Here is a 16,018-nt window from a genome sequence, read left to right as displayed (position 1 = left end):
CGGCTTGGGATTGGCCAGTCGTGGTAGCATCTAGGCGAAGGGAAGCGAGCTGGAGCTATAGTTCTGGGGGCTGCCAGCCGACGTCCTCTGGACGGGTTAACCTCGGCTAGAGTTCCCCCTACTCTACTGCCATGGCCTTTTCCTCTGTCCTGGGACTGGGCCGAGGGGCGGTATTGAAGGTAAGGTCGGGAGGGGCTTGTGTAGGTAGAAGTATCCGTTAGAGGCTCCGAAGGGGGAGCTCCGCAGTTGATCTCAGGGCTGGGCTGGGCCGGGTCTTCTCCGACGGGGCGCGTCGGGACTGGGGCGGGGGGAGAGAGGGAGGCGGGTTAGTTCCTGTGCGTATGTAAGTCGGGCGGATGAAGGTCACCCTCGGCCAAGTGAGATGTCACGTGAGTCTTGTCTTGCTGGAATCTCTGTAGGCTAATTTGACATTGACTTCGTATTTTGGTCCATTAAAAGGAGAATGAATTCCACTTACCCAGGGCAAGAACAGAAATTTCACATCCTATTTTACATCTTCTTCTCTGATCACAAGAGCTTTGTGTGATTTACAGACATCATCTTTGTCAATCCCGTTAGCTCATGATTTATGTGATTAAAATATATTTTATCTCCCATTTAACAAGGGAAGAAACTGAAGTCAGGCTTGGTTAAATCAGTTTACCCAAGGTAATACCAGTCTGTCTTTGGCACCAACACACCGTGTTTTGCACAGGCCAGTGAGAAAGAAGATTGTGTTTGCCCAAAAGAGCCTACATTAAAATGTGAATATTGTGTCAGTAAAATCTGGGTTAGTAAATAAAGACATAAAATGGTTTGTTAATAAGGGAAAGAAGAGGGGGAAGGAATAAAATCTAAGATAGATTGTCAAATCACAAAATAATTTGGTTTAAAGCTTATAAATTTTTATGGAACAAGCACTAGGAGCTTTTTTTAACCATTCATATTTTCTCTGTGTATGTAAAGCTACTTTTGATTTTCTGATTCAAGTTAAAAGCAGAACGAAGTGATAATGTTTTGCAGATGCACCTTAGATTTTTGTCAGTAAGAAGATGAGTGTAAAAATTCCTCCTTATACTCAGTGAGTACAAAACGATAATAGCCAGAATACATGAAATTAATTGACTGAAATTGTATTAAGAAATACCTACGATTACATTTTTTTCAGACCATACAGCTGAAAGCATGGGGGCTTCGAGAATTTGCTTCAACAGCTTTTCTCTCTACAAAATCAGGAGGCAACGAAAAGGAAAAACAAAAGAAGTCTAAAATGCAAGAGCCACCAAAAAGTAAGATTTTTATGGTAATAAAAGCAAGATTCTACAAAGTAAATAAATCATGCCATGCATAAAATAGTCATTTTAAAAATAGCATTACATTATGAATCTTCATTTTCTGTATATTGCCCAGGTTAACATTAGACATAAAATTTGTAAATGAAATTTAGGACCATGCAAGTCAGCAATATATTGAACTGCCATTCAGCTTTTAGCGCTGTTCTGAATAATTTCTATGTATTCTAGGTGTAATATTATTGTATTAGAACATAGTATGTGTTATGCCTTCATTTATAGTGGAATCCCATAATACTCCGAACTAGGGCTCTGGTTACCCTGCTTTTTTTCTTCTAAGCTTGAAATGTTTGTGTCCTTCAAACTTCATATGTCATTTTTTTCTATTGTTAGCCATTTCTCATTAACATATATACTATTCTGTGGGTGTTTTTGTAGTGTGAGGATAAAATACACTGGTGAGTAATTTTTTTGGTGAGTCTCATATTTTTTATATTTATATTTCATTATATTTATGATATTCAATGTATCATTATATTTTTATTTTTATTTGGTGAGTCTCCTCCTTGGTTCCTTAAACGGTAATTGCAGTTTACTTTTCCATGTAACATTCAGTGCTTTCTTCTTCTTTTTTCTCAATGACTTTATGAATGGAACATAATCAACCAAAGCATGAGGACATTGGGCAGAGTCCATTGAACTCCACCCCCTTTTTTTATGTCAAGTGTTTTATTGAAAATCATCTAGCATTTACCATTAAATAATTAAAAAATTAAATTAATTTAAATGATGAGTATGAGATTAAGCTTTAAGATTGTTTTAATTTTCATTTTTCTAATTATTAGCATTTTTTCAATAGCATGTCTACTGATAACTTGGATTTCTTCCCCTGAAAACTGCCTATTCATATCCTTTGACTATTATCATTTGGGGAATGGTTCTTATTCTTATAAATTTGAATGAACTCTTTATATATTTGAGAAATGAGACCTTTATTAAAGAAACTTACTGCAAACAGTCTTTCCCAGTTTTCAGCTTTTAAAATTTTAGTGACAGTGTTTTGCTTCTGCAAAAACTTTTAAATTTTATCAAAATAGTACATTTTACTCCTTGGCACACTCTCTATCTTATTTAGTCATGAACTCTTCTTCCCCTGTCCATAGATCTGACAGTTAATTTCTTCCATGTTCTAATTTTTTATGTCACCCTTTATGTCTAAATCATGTACTCATTTGGAGCTTATCTCAATATAGGGAATGAGATGTTGTTCTATGCCTAGGTTCTTCTAGACTACTCTCCAGTTTTCCCAGCAGTTTTTCTTGAATTTTGAGGGGTTTGTCCCAATAGCTGGGGTCTTTGAGTTTATCAAACACTAGGTTACTGTGTTCATTTGTTTCTTCATCTTGTATACTTAATCTGTTCCATTGATCAGCCTCTCTGTTTCTTACCCAGTAGTAAATTGTTTTGATCATTAGAGTTTTTTAGTATACTTTGAGATCTGGTACTGCTTGGCCCCCTTCCTTCTTAGTATTTTTTTAATTATTAACTTCCTTTACATTCTTGACATTTTGTTCTTCCAGGTGAATTTAGTTATTTTTTTTCCAGTTCGATAAAATAATCCTTTGGTAGTTTGATTGATATGACTGAATAAGTAAATTAATTTAGGTAGTGTGATCATTTTATTCTATTGGTTTGACTTGTCAATGAGGGGATTAATATTTCTTCAGCTATTTAGGTGTCTTTTTTCAGGGAAGTAATGTTTTATAATTGTGTTCATAAACATTCTGTCTGTCTTTGGCAAATAGACTTCTAAGTATTTTTTATTGTCTGTAGTTATTTTTAATGTAATTTCTATTTCTGCCTGCTGGATTTTGTTGGTAATACATAGCAGTGCTGATGATTTGTGTGGATTTATTTTATATCCTATTACTTTGCTGAAGTTATTTGTTTTGATGAGTGTTTTAGTTGACTCTAGGGTTCTCTATATAAACCATTTTATCATCTGCAAAAACTAATCATTCTGTTACCTCCTTCCATAGGCTTATTCCCTAAATTTTTTTAAAAATCTTATTGTGATAACTAGCCTTTCTACAACTATATTAAATAGTAATGTTAATAATGGACTTCCTTGCTTTATCCATGATCTTATTGGAAAGGCCTCTAGCTTATTATCCCCATTTCGGAAAATTCTAGCACTTGGAATTAGATAGATAGTACTTATCATATTAAGGAAAGCTTCTGTGCTTTCTAGTGTTTTAAACACTAATGTATGTTGTATATAATCAAAAGCTTTTTCTGCATCTATTCATATGATCATTTGGTTTTTGTTGTTTTCTTTTTATTTGGCCAATTGTTTTTACAGTTTTTTTATATTTTATATATTTTATTTATATATTTTATACTTTTTCTAACATTAGAGTAGTCCTGGTATAAATCCATAATGTATAATCTTTGTGATATGTTGCTATAGTCTGCTTGCTAATATTTAAAATTTTTGCATCAGTGGCCGAGATGGTGGAGAAAAGGCAGAGCTCTCCCAAATTCCCCTCCAAAAACTTTAAAATAATACCTCCAAATGAATTGTGAAGTAGCAGAACCCAAGAGGTGGAACAGTTTTCCAAGCCAAGACAAAAGTTAGCAGTAAAGGTTTGTTACACCAGGATGAGAGTGGAGCACATTCCAGAGCCCAGAGCAGTATGGTTCAGTGCAGGCCGCACCCTAGTAAACCAGCAGCAGTCACTGGGGCAACTGAAACAGCAATGGGTGCAGTGGTTTCCAGAGCTTTCAGCTCACAGATAGCAAAGGGGTTGGACAGTTGGTCAGAAAGAAATTACACCAGTCTCTTTGCTTCAGCTGGGTGCAGGACTGTTACATTGTCCCTACTCAGATCTGGATGGCAGGCTTTGGTCGCAGTCCCTGGGCAAGAAGGAGCACTAGCACGCTAGAGCTTCAGCAGCAGGGGAGTAGGGACCCTGATCATAGTTCCAGAGTGGAAAAGAATGCTTGTGGTCTCTCATAGACCAGAGCACAGGCCAGGAGAGCAGTAACCACATCTCTCCTTAGATAACACAGCCTTGGAAGACCTAAAAATTTACAGACCTTCAGAACTATCTCTGAGAGTAGCTGCAAAAAAGGTATGAAATTTGGGACGGTTCTTCCTCCACCTTGTGAGCAGAGCCCCACTTTAGTCAAGAAATAGGCTAGGAAAATGAGCCAAAAAAAAAAACCCTGAAGATGGACAAACTTAGAAGAAAAGTCAAAAGTGCTATATCCAAAGCCTCAAAGAAAAATGTGAGTTGGTCTCAGGTCCAGAATATTCCTAAAGGAGCTCAAAAAAAGAATTTTAAGAATCAAATAAGAGGTAGAAGAAAAATTTGGAAATTTTTGAACGAATGAAGCAAGAAAATCATTTTTTGCCAGAAGAATCAACAGTTTGATAAAGGAAGCATAAAAAAATACTGAAGAAAATAACACCTTAAAAAACAAAATAGGTCAAATGGTAAGAAAAGCACAAAAATTCACTGGAGAGAAGAAATCCTTATAAAGAAGAATTGGCCAAATGGAAAAAAAGGTACAAAAATTCACTTTTTAAAAAAATCCTTTAAAAGGCAGAGTTGGCCAGAGGGAAAAGGAAGTATAAAAGCTCAATGAAGAAAATAATTGGGCCAGTGAAAGCTAGTGACTCCATGTGACATCAAAAAACAATAAAATAAAATTGAAAAAAATAGAAGAAAATGTGAAATATCTTATTGAAAAAACAACTGACCTGGAAAATAGATCCAAAAAGATCATTTAAAAATTATTGAACTAACTGAAATCCATGATCAAAAAAAAAGAGCCTAGACATCATCTTTCGAGAAATTGTCAAGGAAAACTGCTCTGATGTTCTAGAACCAGAGGGTAAAATAGAAATTGAAAGACTCCACCAATCAACCTCTTGAAAGAGATCCCAAAATGAAAACTCCCAGGAATATTATAGCCAAATTCCACAGCTCCCAGGTCAAGGAGAAAATATTGCAAGCAGCCAGAAAGAAACATTTCAGATATCATGGAGCCATAGTCAGGACAATACAAGCTTTAGCAACTTGTACATTTAATGATCAGAGGGCTTGGAATATGATATTCTGGAGGGCAAAAGAGGTAGGATTACAACCAATAAAACCTACTCCACAAAACTGAGTATAATCCTTCTGAGGGGTGGGGGGGGTGTAGAGGTGGGGAATGGATATTCAGTAAAATAGAGGACTTTCAAAGCATTCCTGATGAAAAGACCAGAGCTGAATAGAAAATTTTACATTTAAACACAAGGCTCAAGAGAAGCATAAAAAAGTAATCAGGAAAGAGCAGTCATAAGGGATTCAATAAGATTAAACTGTTTCCATTCCTACATGGGAAGATGATACTTGTAACTCCTAAGAACTTTTCATCATTAGAGCAACTAGGAGTACACTTAGAGGACAGGTGTATGAGTGGAATGTGATGAAATGATATGTAACAAAAATTAAATTAAGGGGTGAGAAAGAGGAATACATGGGTAGGGAGGGAAGGAGAGGTAGAATGGGCTAAATTATCTCACATAAAAGAGGCACAAAATAGCCTTTACATTGGAGGGGAAGATGGAGGAAGGAGAGATCTCACATATACCAGCCTCTTTTTGTGCTGGCCAAGAATTGGAAATTGAGGGGATGCCCATCAGTTGAGGAATGGCTGAACAAGTTGTGGTATATTAATGTAATGGAATACTTTTGTGCTATAAGAAATGACAAGCAAGTCAACTTTAGAAAAACCTGAGAAGACTTGTATGGATTGATGCTGAATGAAGTGAGCAGAACCAGGAGAACATTGTACACAGCAACAGCCACGTTGTACAATGACTGACTTTGATAGACTTAGCTTTTCTCAGCAATGCAAGGATCTAAGACAACGCCAAAAGTCTCATGATGGAAAATGCTATCCACATGCAGAGAAAGAATTATGAAGAAAGAACTACGAAGATCAAAGCATACTATTTGCTCTTTTTTTTAAAAAATTCTCTTTTATTTCTTCTTTCTTGTGGATCCTCCTGTTGGTTCTAATTCTTCTTTACAACATGACTAATGTGAAAATATATTTAATAGGAATGTATATGTAGAGCCTATATCAGATTGCACACCATCTTGGGGAGGGAGATGAGGAAGGAGGGGGAGAAAGTTTAAAACTCAAAAGCTTATGGAAGCAAATGTTGAAAACTAAGGCTAAATAATTTAAAAATAAATACATAAATAAAGGTAAAACAAAAACAACTTTAGCAGAGTTACAGAAATTAAAGTCATATAAATCATCAGCAGTGGCACAGTGGATAGAGTGCTGGTCTTGGAGTCAAGAAGACTTATCTTCTGAGTTCAAATCTAATCTCAGATGCTTACTAACTGTCTGACCCTGAGGAAGTCATTTTACCCTGTTTACCTTACTTTCCACATCTATTCAAAGACCTGGAGAAGGAAGTGGCAAACTGCTTCAGTATCTTTGCCAAGAAAACTCCAAATGGGGTCAGAAAGAGTTGAACATGACTGAACAGTAATAGGAACAACAAGAAATAATCAACATTTCTGTGTACTACCAACAAAACTGAGCAAGAAGAGATAGAGAAATTCCATTTAAAACAACTGTAGCCAATATAAAACACTTAAGACATCTCACTGTCATGACAAGCCCAGGGACCATATGAATACAATTACAAAACACTTTACACAAATAAAGACATCTAAACAATCAGAGAAATATCAATTGCTCATGGGTAAGCCAAGCTAATGTGATTAAAAATAATAATTCTACCTAATTAATTTACTTATTCAGTGCCTTGCCAATCAAACTACCAAAGTATTATTTTATAGAGCTAGAAAAATAATCAAAAAATTTATCTGGAAGAACAAAAGTTCAAGAATATCAGTGGAATCAATGGAAAAAAAATGTGAAGGCTGCCTAGAGTACCTGATTTCAAACTATATTACAAAATAGTAATCAGAAAAATAATCTGGTGCTGGCTAAAAATTTGAGTAGTGGATCAGTGGAATAGATTAGGTACACAATACATAGTAGTAAATGACTGTAGTAATCTAGTGTTTGATAAACCCAAAAGTCCAAGTTTTAGGGGCAGGAACTTACCTTTTGACAAAAATTGCTGGGGAAACTGGAAAGAAAATGGGAAGACAATAACTATAGACCAATATCTCACACAACATGCCAAGATGAGGTCAAATTGGATATATATGAATTAAACATAAAAAATGATATCAAGGGATAGCTAGGTGGCATAGTGGATAGAGCACTGGCCCTGGAGTCAGGAGGACCTGAGTTCAAATCCAGCCTCAGACACTTGACACTTACTACCTATGTGACCTTGGGCAACTCACTCAACCCCATTGTCTAGCAAAAAAAAAAAAGATATCAATAAATTAGCATGGCAAAATGTACCTGTCAGATCTATAAGCCAGGGAAGAGTTCATAACCAAATGAGATAGAAGAGGTTATAGGAAGTAAAATAGTTAATTTTGATTCCATGAAATTAAGAACATTTTACATAAACAAAACTAATGCAGGCAGAATTAGAGGGAAAATAGTAAACCAGGGTGGAGGAGTTTGCAGCAAGTTTTGCTGCAAACTTCGTTAAGAGCCATTCCCCATTTGATAAATGGTCAAAGGGTATGAGCAGGCAGTTTTCAAAAGAAGAAATCAAAGCTATTCACGATCACATGAAAATCACTAAATCACTACTGGTTATTTTAGTTACGTCTGACTCTTTATGACACCAGTTAGGGTTTTCTTGGCCCAGATACTGGAGTGGTTTGCCAATTCCTTCTTTAGCTCATTGTACAGATGAGGAAAGTAAGGCAAACAGAATTAAGTGACTTACTTAGGTTCACACAGTTGGTGTCTGAGACCGGATTGAGCTCAGGCCTTCTTGACTTTGGGCCCTGCATTCTATCCACTGCACCACCTAGCTGTCCTAGCTGCCCTGATTAGAGAAATGCAAATTAAAACAATTCTGAGATACCATCTCACACCTATCAGATTGGTCAACATGACAGAAAGGGAAAATAACAAATGCTGCAGGGGGTGTGGAAAAATTGGGACACTAATGCGCAGTTTGAGTGGTGAACTAGTCCAACCATTTTGGAGAACAATTTGGAACTACACCCAAAGGACTATAAAACTATACATACCCTTTGACCCAACAATACCACTAGCAAGTCCATATCCATATCCAAAGAAAAGGAGAAAGGACCTGTGTATACAAAAAATATTTGTAGCAGCTCTTTTCGTGGTGGCAAAGAATTGGAAATTGAGGAGATGTCCATCGATTGGATAATGGCTGAACAAGTTACAGTATATGATTGCAATGAAATGCTGTTGTGCTATAAGAAATGACAAGCAGGATGGTTTCAGAAAAACCTGGGATAAACTTATATGAACTGATGCAGAGTGAAGTAAGCAGAACCAAGAGATCATTGTGAACAGTAACAGCAGTATTGTAAGGATGATCTGATCAAGACAATGATCCAAGACAATTCCAAAGGATCCATGAAGAAAAATGCTATCCATCTTCAGAGACAAAACTCTGAGTCCACAATAAAGCATACTTTTAAAAATTTATTTTCTTGTTTGTGTACATGTATGTATTTTCTTTTGCAACTTGACTAACATGGAAGTATGTTTTATATGATTTCACATGTGTAATTGATATGTTGCTTGCCTTGCCTCCTCAAGGTATGAGTGAGGAGGGAGAGCATTTCAGTCTCAAAATTTTTAAAAATCAGTGTTAAAAATTTGTTTACATGTATGGAAAATATTTTACAGAATAAAATATGTATGTGTATATTACATACATGCATACACATATATTTAAAAACCAACCAAATGAATAAACCCAAACTCAGATCCTTTTTTTTTTTTGTCTTACCACCTTCTGTGATCCTTGCAGAAATTAATATTCTGAATGGACATTACCTCAGTTAAACTAAGACCTGTTAAAGACCTTAGCTTAAAAAGGCCAGTCTCCCATGGCATCTAGGGCTATCTCCAGTCATCCTCCTCTGTATCTCATCACTGGGCCTAGATGGCTCCAGAGGAGAAAGTGACTTTGTATATATAGCCCTCCCTCATTTAAATCCAATTCATTTGCATGTCATGGTATCATCTCCCTGTTGTCAAGGGCCTCAAACAACATTCTGAAGAAATACTTATCTGTTTTCCATGTATTAGAATGTTAGCACTTTGCTTCATCTTTTCCATTCTTCAGATGTTATACCTTTTTAGGTTCCTCTTGTCTCTTGTGTTTGCATTTCAAAGATTCCACTCTGTTTTAGTCTTTTCATGAGATTGGGAAAGTCCAATATCCTAGTAAAAATCCATTTTTCTGCTTTTAGGATTATACTTAATTTTTCAGGTTGAGTTGTTTGTAGTTGTAAGCTTTCCCTCCCCCTTTTGTAATATGTTTTCTTTCCTTTTTGGTGCCCAGGTTTCTTGGTACTTGAAATTTGTCTCTGTCTGCTGGTGGTATTTTTTTTTCCTTTGACTTGGAAGTTCTTGATTTTGGCTATGACATTCCTAGCCAAAATGATTTGGGGTTTTTTTGGGAGGTGACTTATTAATTCTTAACTTTTCTTTTTTTTTTCATTTTTTCTCTCTGCTTCTAATAGATATGGACAGTTTTCATTCATAATTTCTTGAAATATGGTATCATATTCATGGTCATGGTTCTCAGTGAGTTTGATGATTCTTTAATTCTCTTCTTGACTTGTTTTCCAGGTCTTTAGTGTGTGTGTGTGTATGTGTGTGTGTGTGTGTGAGAGAGAGAGAGAGAGAGAGAAAGAGAGAGAGAATGACATCTTAGGTTTTCTTTCATTTTTCCAGTCATTTGACCTTATTCTATTATTTTTATTTTCATTGAACCATTACTTCTGATTTCATTTCTTTATCTCATGCTTCAATTTTGTTGACAACTCAAAGAAATCTTTGTGTTCAAGCCATTTTTTTCTTGAGACTTTGCTTGCCTTTTGTTGTAGGGTTACACTTTTCTGAATTCCTTTTTGTAAAATTGTTATCTGACCCAATAATGTTTCTTCACTGTGTTTTATATCTTAAACTATTTACTGATGTTTTGCTCTAAGCGGGAAAAGTGTCTGGGCCATTGCATAGGCACTAATTAATTAACTCATTAGTGACTGTTCATTGTTCCTATTGATAAATATACTAATTACTAAGCTTTTTTTCTTTCTACTACTGAAGAAAAATATTTCAATAAAATCTGTTATTGTTAATATATATGAATAGATTGTGTTTTGCTGTTCTTTTTTATTTATGTTGAACAGCTTTCCTTTGTTTTTGTATTATGGGGACAATCCTTTAAATATACCCAGTGAATGTAATGACATGTAATATAAACATTAGGTTGAAAAGTATACATTTTAAACTTTCTGATTATGCTGTACATGTGTCCTGACCTCCAAGCAGTATAGATATTAGTTTGATATCTAAGTAAATGGTTTTAAACTGACTTTGATGGGTTATATGCATCTGAGCCCATTGGGCAATGGTTTAGTTTATATTTTATGAATATTTAAAACCATATTCATATAAAAATTATATTGGAAAGAAGATTAATATTCCTTTTTATGCCATTTCCTAGATGTAGTGGCACCACAGGAAGGGGTCAAGCTATTACCATCCCAAAGAGCTGAATTTCCCAAAAATTTATCATCACCTAATTCTTACCCATCAGCTATGAATAAAGACAAGACCATAGTTAATATTAACTCTGATGACATCAAACAACAGACAGATGAAGAAATCGGGAAACTTTTGCCAAGAAAGACTGTAGTAGAGTTTCCTCGACGAGTTTCAACTTCTTCACTTAGAGCAAAGGATACTTCTTTAGTAACCCACCAACAGACCCAGAAACCAGATGTTAGTGATTCATCATCCTCTTCATCTGACTCAGATTCTGATAGAGAAGACAGTGTCTCAGAAATTGTCTTGAAACCTCAGATTGCCAGCAAAACCAAAGGAGAGTTTTCACAAGGGAACGCTTTTGAGACTAAGACCCAAAGAACTTTGAAATCAACTGAGAAGACTCAGTTCCAGAAAGCACACGTGGACTCTATACGTGTGGAGAAACCTCATCAATCAGAGATGAAATTGACTGTTGAGCAATCAGAAGCCTATAAAGAGTCTAAAATACCCAAATCAGAAGTAATAGAATCTTTTAGTGAGCAAAGTACAAAAGAAGCGCAAATGCAAAATACTATATTTAAGTTGAATGAAATGACTAAAGAAAACCAAAAGCCAGTTGAAATTCATGGGAAGTTATCTGACCAAATGGAAGGAGGACCATCAACCCAGTTAGACACAGGAACAAAACTGTTGGAAGAGAAGGAAGGAAACAGGGAAGACAAACCAACAGCTGTTGATTTTACAGCAGATCATTTTGAGAACAAAGACATTTTGGAAGAACAAGTGCCCATTCCAAATTTGGAAGCACCTCCTCAGACCAAAGAAAACATTTTAGAGGAAAATGTGCCAACAGGAACCATTGGTGCAAAGGAAGAGTTGGCAATGAAGTTGAAAAATCAAGGCATCATACCGGGTACAACTTTTAATTTATGATCCAAAGTATTATTATGTCATTAAGGAGATTTCATGATCAAAAGAATTTTTTTAAATTTATAAATCATTATGTTATACTTTGTTTAATTGCATTCTCTTACCAAAATATGGCTTCTTAGAATGTCTCTGGTTAGGAGATTTAATAATTTCTTTCCCCTAAATCTTATACTTTGGACACCTCCACAATATTTTTAATGTATGTTGCCATTTGGTGAGAAAAGGTGACATGTAGTCTGGATTGTATAGCAGTTATAATTTTTTAATAGTGATACAGCTTTCTTCCCTGACTTAACTTTGCATGTAGGACATAGTCATGTGTTTTCATGTCATGTCATGTGATTGAGTGATCATCTAGTTAAGCATTATCATTTAAAGACTATGGTCTTTGGTTCTGTTAATTGTTTTTCATACTTACTAGTTCAAAGTATATTTCCACCTAAGTATCTAAGGTAGCTAATAGAGCAGCAGTTAGAGTGCTGGTCCTGAACTCAGGAAGACCTGAAGATTAGATGTGTGATTCTGGGCAAGTAACTTAACCTCAGTCTGCCTTTGTTTCCTGACTTGTAGGAGGATAATAACAGCACCTACCTTATAGGTTTTTTGTGAGGATCAAATGAGATAATATTTGTAAAACACTTTGTAAACCTTAAAATGCTATACAAATGGCATCTATCTTGATCTCACAACACCCCTGAAAAGGAAAAAAGAAAAAGAGAAATCTCAGTTCTAAAAGGTTGCAAGACTTGCCCTTTGTTGGGATTGCAGGCTACAGAGTGTTAGTGTACTATGTTACTTTCTCTGACTTACCATGGAAACACTGTTGGAGAATTGATTTTTTTTTGTTTCTCAGATTTATTTTTATAAAAGAATTTTGGATAAAATATTTTAAAATAGAGCCAAATGTAACAGCTTGCTTGCTCTTGCTTAATCTTTTTTTCCTTTGAACATTAAACTGGAAAGCTTCCTATAACTTTTAGGTGTGTGTGCTACTTTAAAGAAGAATTTCAGAGTGAGTTGTTTAGTAGAGTTATTGCTTGGATTGTATGTATGTATATACTGCTTTATTAATATATTGCTGTCATTCTCTATAGATAGAAGCTCTAAGTACTACCCTTTTACACTATTCTAAAATATAATATTTACTAATAAGATTATTTGCTCCCTCTATATACAGCTTAGTTAAAAGCCCACTAATTTATATGCTATCTAGTATATTTCCTTTGTAGATTGTAATACGTTTACCAAATTTACAAATTTTCTGTATTCTTACAATTTTTAAAAAATTTATTCTAATATTATCATGCAAATAGTGCTATTAGCTTATAGAACTTGTTCAGGCTTACAAAAAGAATATTTTCAGATACTTCCATTTTAAATCATCCTCTGAATTGGCCAGGAATACTAGAAACTTTGGAATTAAGATGAGTTATATTGTGTGAGTTCAATGTGTTTTTTCAGTTAGCAGAAATTTTATTGGAAGAGAAGGCTATTTATATACAGAAAGTTTTTGAGGATGTTTTCCTTATAAGAATTCTTTCCTCCCCCTCTGTTAATTCTAAAGAAGACGTGAAAATTTAAAAGGGGAAAATTTGTAACACTGACTTTTTATAGTAATAAGGTTTTTCTATAATTGTGAATCTCTTTCAAAATGATACAGCTATATTCAAGTATTATTGAAGATTTAACTATACAACAGTGAAGACACTGGGTACATTTAGTTAGTGTTAAATGCCTTTTAAATGAAACAATACTTTGTCATGTTTAATTTAACTTAGACCTAGAAAGCAAAGGACCAAAGACTGGGTTGAGACAATATGGTATAATAGAAGGGGGGAGCAGTGGAATGAAAGTTGGTAGGAATCTGAATTGATATAATATTCTGTGTGACTCTATGCCAGAGGTGTCTAACCAAAGTGCTAGGGGGCACTAGGGCCACAAAATTCCCCTTCCTAGCTCCCCAGAGTAGAACCAGATTCAAATGTAATTGGAGATATTTAAGAAAATAAATAAAAATATAATACTACATAAATAATATTAATTTGTGGTTTTCTAAGTCAATTTGTGGGCCCTCAGGGATAGGTTCTGTTTAACACTGCTTTTCTATGCAATTCTCTTAATCTCTCTGAGCTTGTTTCCTCTTCTCAAAAATGGAAATGGTAATACCTGTTTATACCTACATTGTTTTGTTGTAGAGGATCAAATGTGAGACCGTGTGCAAGGCACTTTGTAAACCTTAAAGTGCTATAAAAAGTCAGGAATTATTTTTACAAAGATAAGTTTCTTGGCTTCAAGAAATAGAAATTGAAGAGAGATTTTTGATGAACTCATTAGTTTCAAATACCCGGAATTATTAAAAGCTGTACTTTAAACAGAAAAGATAATGTATCATTTCACATAACATTATTCTCATTTTATGTGGCATAGTCAGTTTCTGGAAAGGATGTTATTTCTCTATTTTGAGTGGATTTACAACTAGCAGCAAACTGTTTAAATATTTAGTTGAATGAAGGAATGAAAAAACATTAAGTGATTACTATGTATAATGCACAGTGCTGTGCACTAGAGACATAAATAGTTTTGTAAGACAGTCCTTGTTCTCAATAAGCTGATGTTCTAATAAGGGAGACAACACATATAGAAAGTTTCAGCTTCATAGATGAACCTTTGCTGGAGGGGGGAATATTATTTAAAATGTTCTTGTCAAATTGTTATTCAAATATTTCATTGGGTACTTCCATATTTTTTTGAATGAAGAAATAAAGTTATATTCTATAGCACTGAAAAACAAAATTTGAAAAAGCAAAGGACACAGGCAAATCCGATGGCTTTAATGATAAGACTAGTGATTTTTTAAAAAAGTATTAAATTATCTTATCTATTCATTGTAGTTATAACCAAGAAAATATTTTTAAAACAGCTTACTGATGAAATTTGTCTAAATGCTATACTTATTGAGACTAGGGGAAACTAGTTCAGCTTTTGTTGACTTTTAAAAAAATATTCCACTATTGCTTTATCTTCATTTTCAAGCTTGCTAAAAGTGCATCTATGCATTTTCTTGGTTAGTATTATGAATCATGCAGCCATGTTACTAGAAATATGAGGTTATTAATAAGGCAAGTTTTAATGATATAATCCAATCATAGATACTAATTTGATCTTTGAAATACTTATTTTTTTAAATGTAAGTAAGATTAATTTCATTTTGCTTTGAACAACTGTTGCTTTTTTTTTAAACTAAATAAGCATTCTTTTTTTAAAAACAATTCAGTCATTTTAAATTACATTGTACTAGATTAGGTATGTGGAAAATGTTTTAAACATCTAAGTGCCTTAATACTTGTTAGTTGACTTATACAAAAAGTAATTGATTCTTCTAGTCTTAAACTTAATAGCTTTATTTTTCTTCCACAGAGACCGAAAGTGCTGAGGCATTTGATAATTCTACCTACAAGAACCTTCAACATCATGACTACAACACTTACACCTTCTTAGATTTTAACCTGGATCTTTTGAAATTTAGGTTGCCTCAGCCATCCTCAGGACGAGAGTCACCTAGACACTGAGTTAAAAGAAAAATTTCAAGTTTCTCTGTGATTCAACTTGTGAGTCATTGTTGCTTCATTTTCTCCTCCATAAATAAAGTCAGTTCAGTGCTTACCGGCATAAAGATTTTATTTGCCTTACTTCATCTTTTTAAAATTAATGCAACAGCAACAAAAAATTAATGGAACAGTCTTTCCTGTGATTATTAATAGTTTACATTTCTTTTGAAAATTCTTTAAGAAAATTCTTTGACCACTTACTCAATGGGGAAGTGGCTATTGGTCTTACATATTTGTATTAAATTCCTTAAATATCTTGGATTGATAACCCATATCAGAGATATTTAATGCAAAAAAAATTTTTAAGTTCCCTTTTTATCCTAGGCACTATTAGTTTTCTTCGTGAAAAAGCTTTTCAATTTCATGTAATCTAAATGATCTGTGTTATATTTTGTTATTTACGCTGTTCTTCAGTTAAAAATTCTCTTAGCCTATTTATAAAATGATCTGGCCTTTTATTTCTTAAGTCAAGTGTCT

The 16,018-nt window shown here is 34.4% G+C and overlaps 1 protein-coding gene across 1 annotated transcript; it reads left to right on the top strand.

Annotated features, from left to right (window-relative positions):
* On the top strand, nucleotides 1-15,606 carry NDUFV3 (NADH:ubiquinone oxidoreductase subunit V3). Its single transcript, XM_020973899.2, has 4 exons — nucleotides 1-179; nucleotides 1,169-1,289; nucleotides 10,960-11,916; nucleotides 15,351-15,606. The coding sequence occupies exons 1-4, from the start codon at nucleotides 132-134 to the stop codon at nucleotides 15,500-15,502; spliced, it is 1,278 nt and encodes a 425-aa protein (XP_020829558.1). The 5' UTR covers nucleotides 1-131; the 3' UTR covers nucleotides 15,503-15,606.
* Nucleotides 15,607-16,018: the final 412 nt, after the last annotated feature.

The sequence above is a fragment of the Phascolarctos cinereus genome, unplaced genomic scaffold, assembly GCF_003287225.1.
Source record: "Phascolarctos cinereus isolate Bilbo 61053 unplaced genomic scaffold, phaCin_HiC Scaffold_726;HRSCAF=1367, whole genome shotgun sequence".
NCBI classification, from domain to species: Eukaryota; Metazoa; Chordata; class Mammalia; order Diprotodontia; family Phascolarctidae; genus Phascolarctos; species Phascolarctos cinereus.
This window is presented reverse-complemented; position numbering and strand designations above follow the sequence as displayed.

Bases quoted from the DNA above. Each gene is read 5' to 3' on its own strand.
- NDUFV3 (XM_020973899.2), top strand. From the start codon at position 132: ATGGCCTTTTCCTCTGTCCTGGGACTGGGCCGAGGGGCGGTATTGAAG. The intron at 180-1,168 runs GTAAGGTCGGGA...CATTTTTTTCAG, and splicing joins GCCGAGGGGCGGTATTGAAG to ACCATACAGCTGAAAGCATG. The intron at 1,290-10,959 runs GTAAGATTTTTA...GCCATTTCCTAG, and splicing joins AATGCAAGAGCCACCAAAAA to ATGTAGTGGCACCACAGGAA.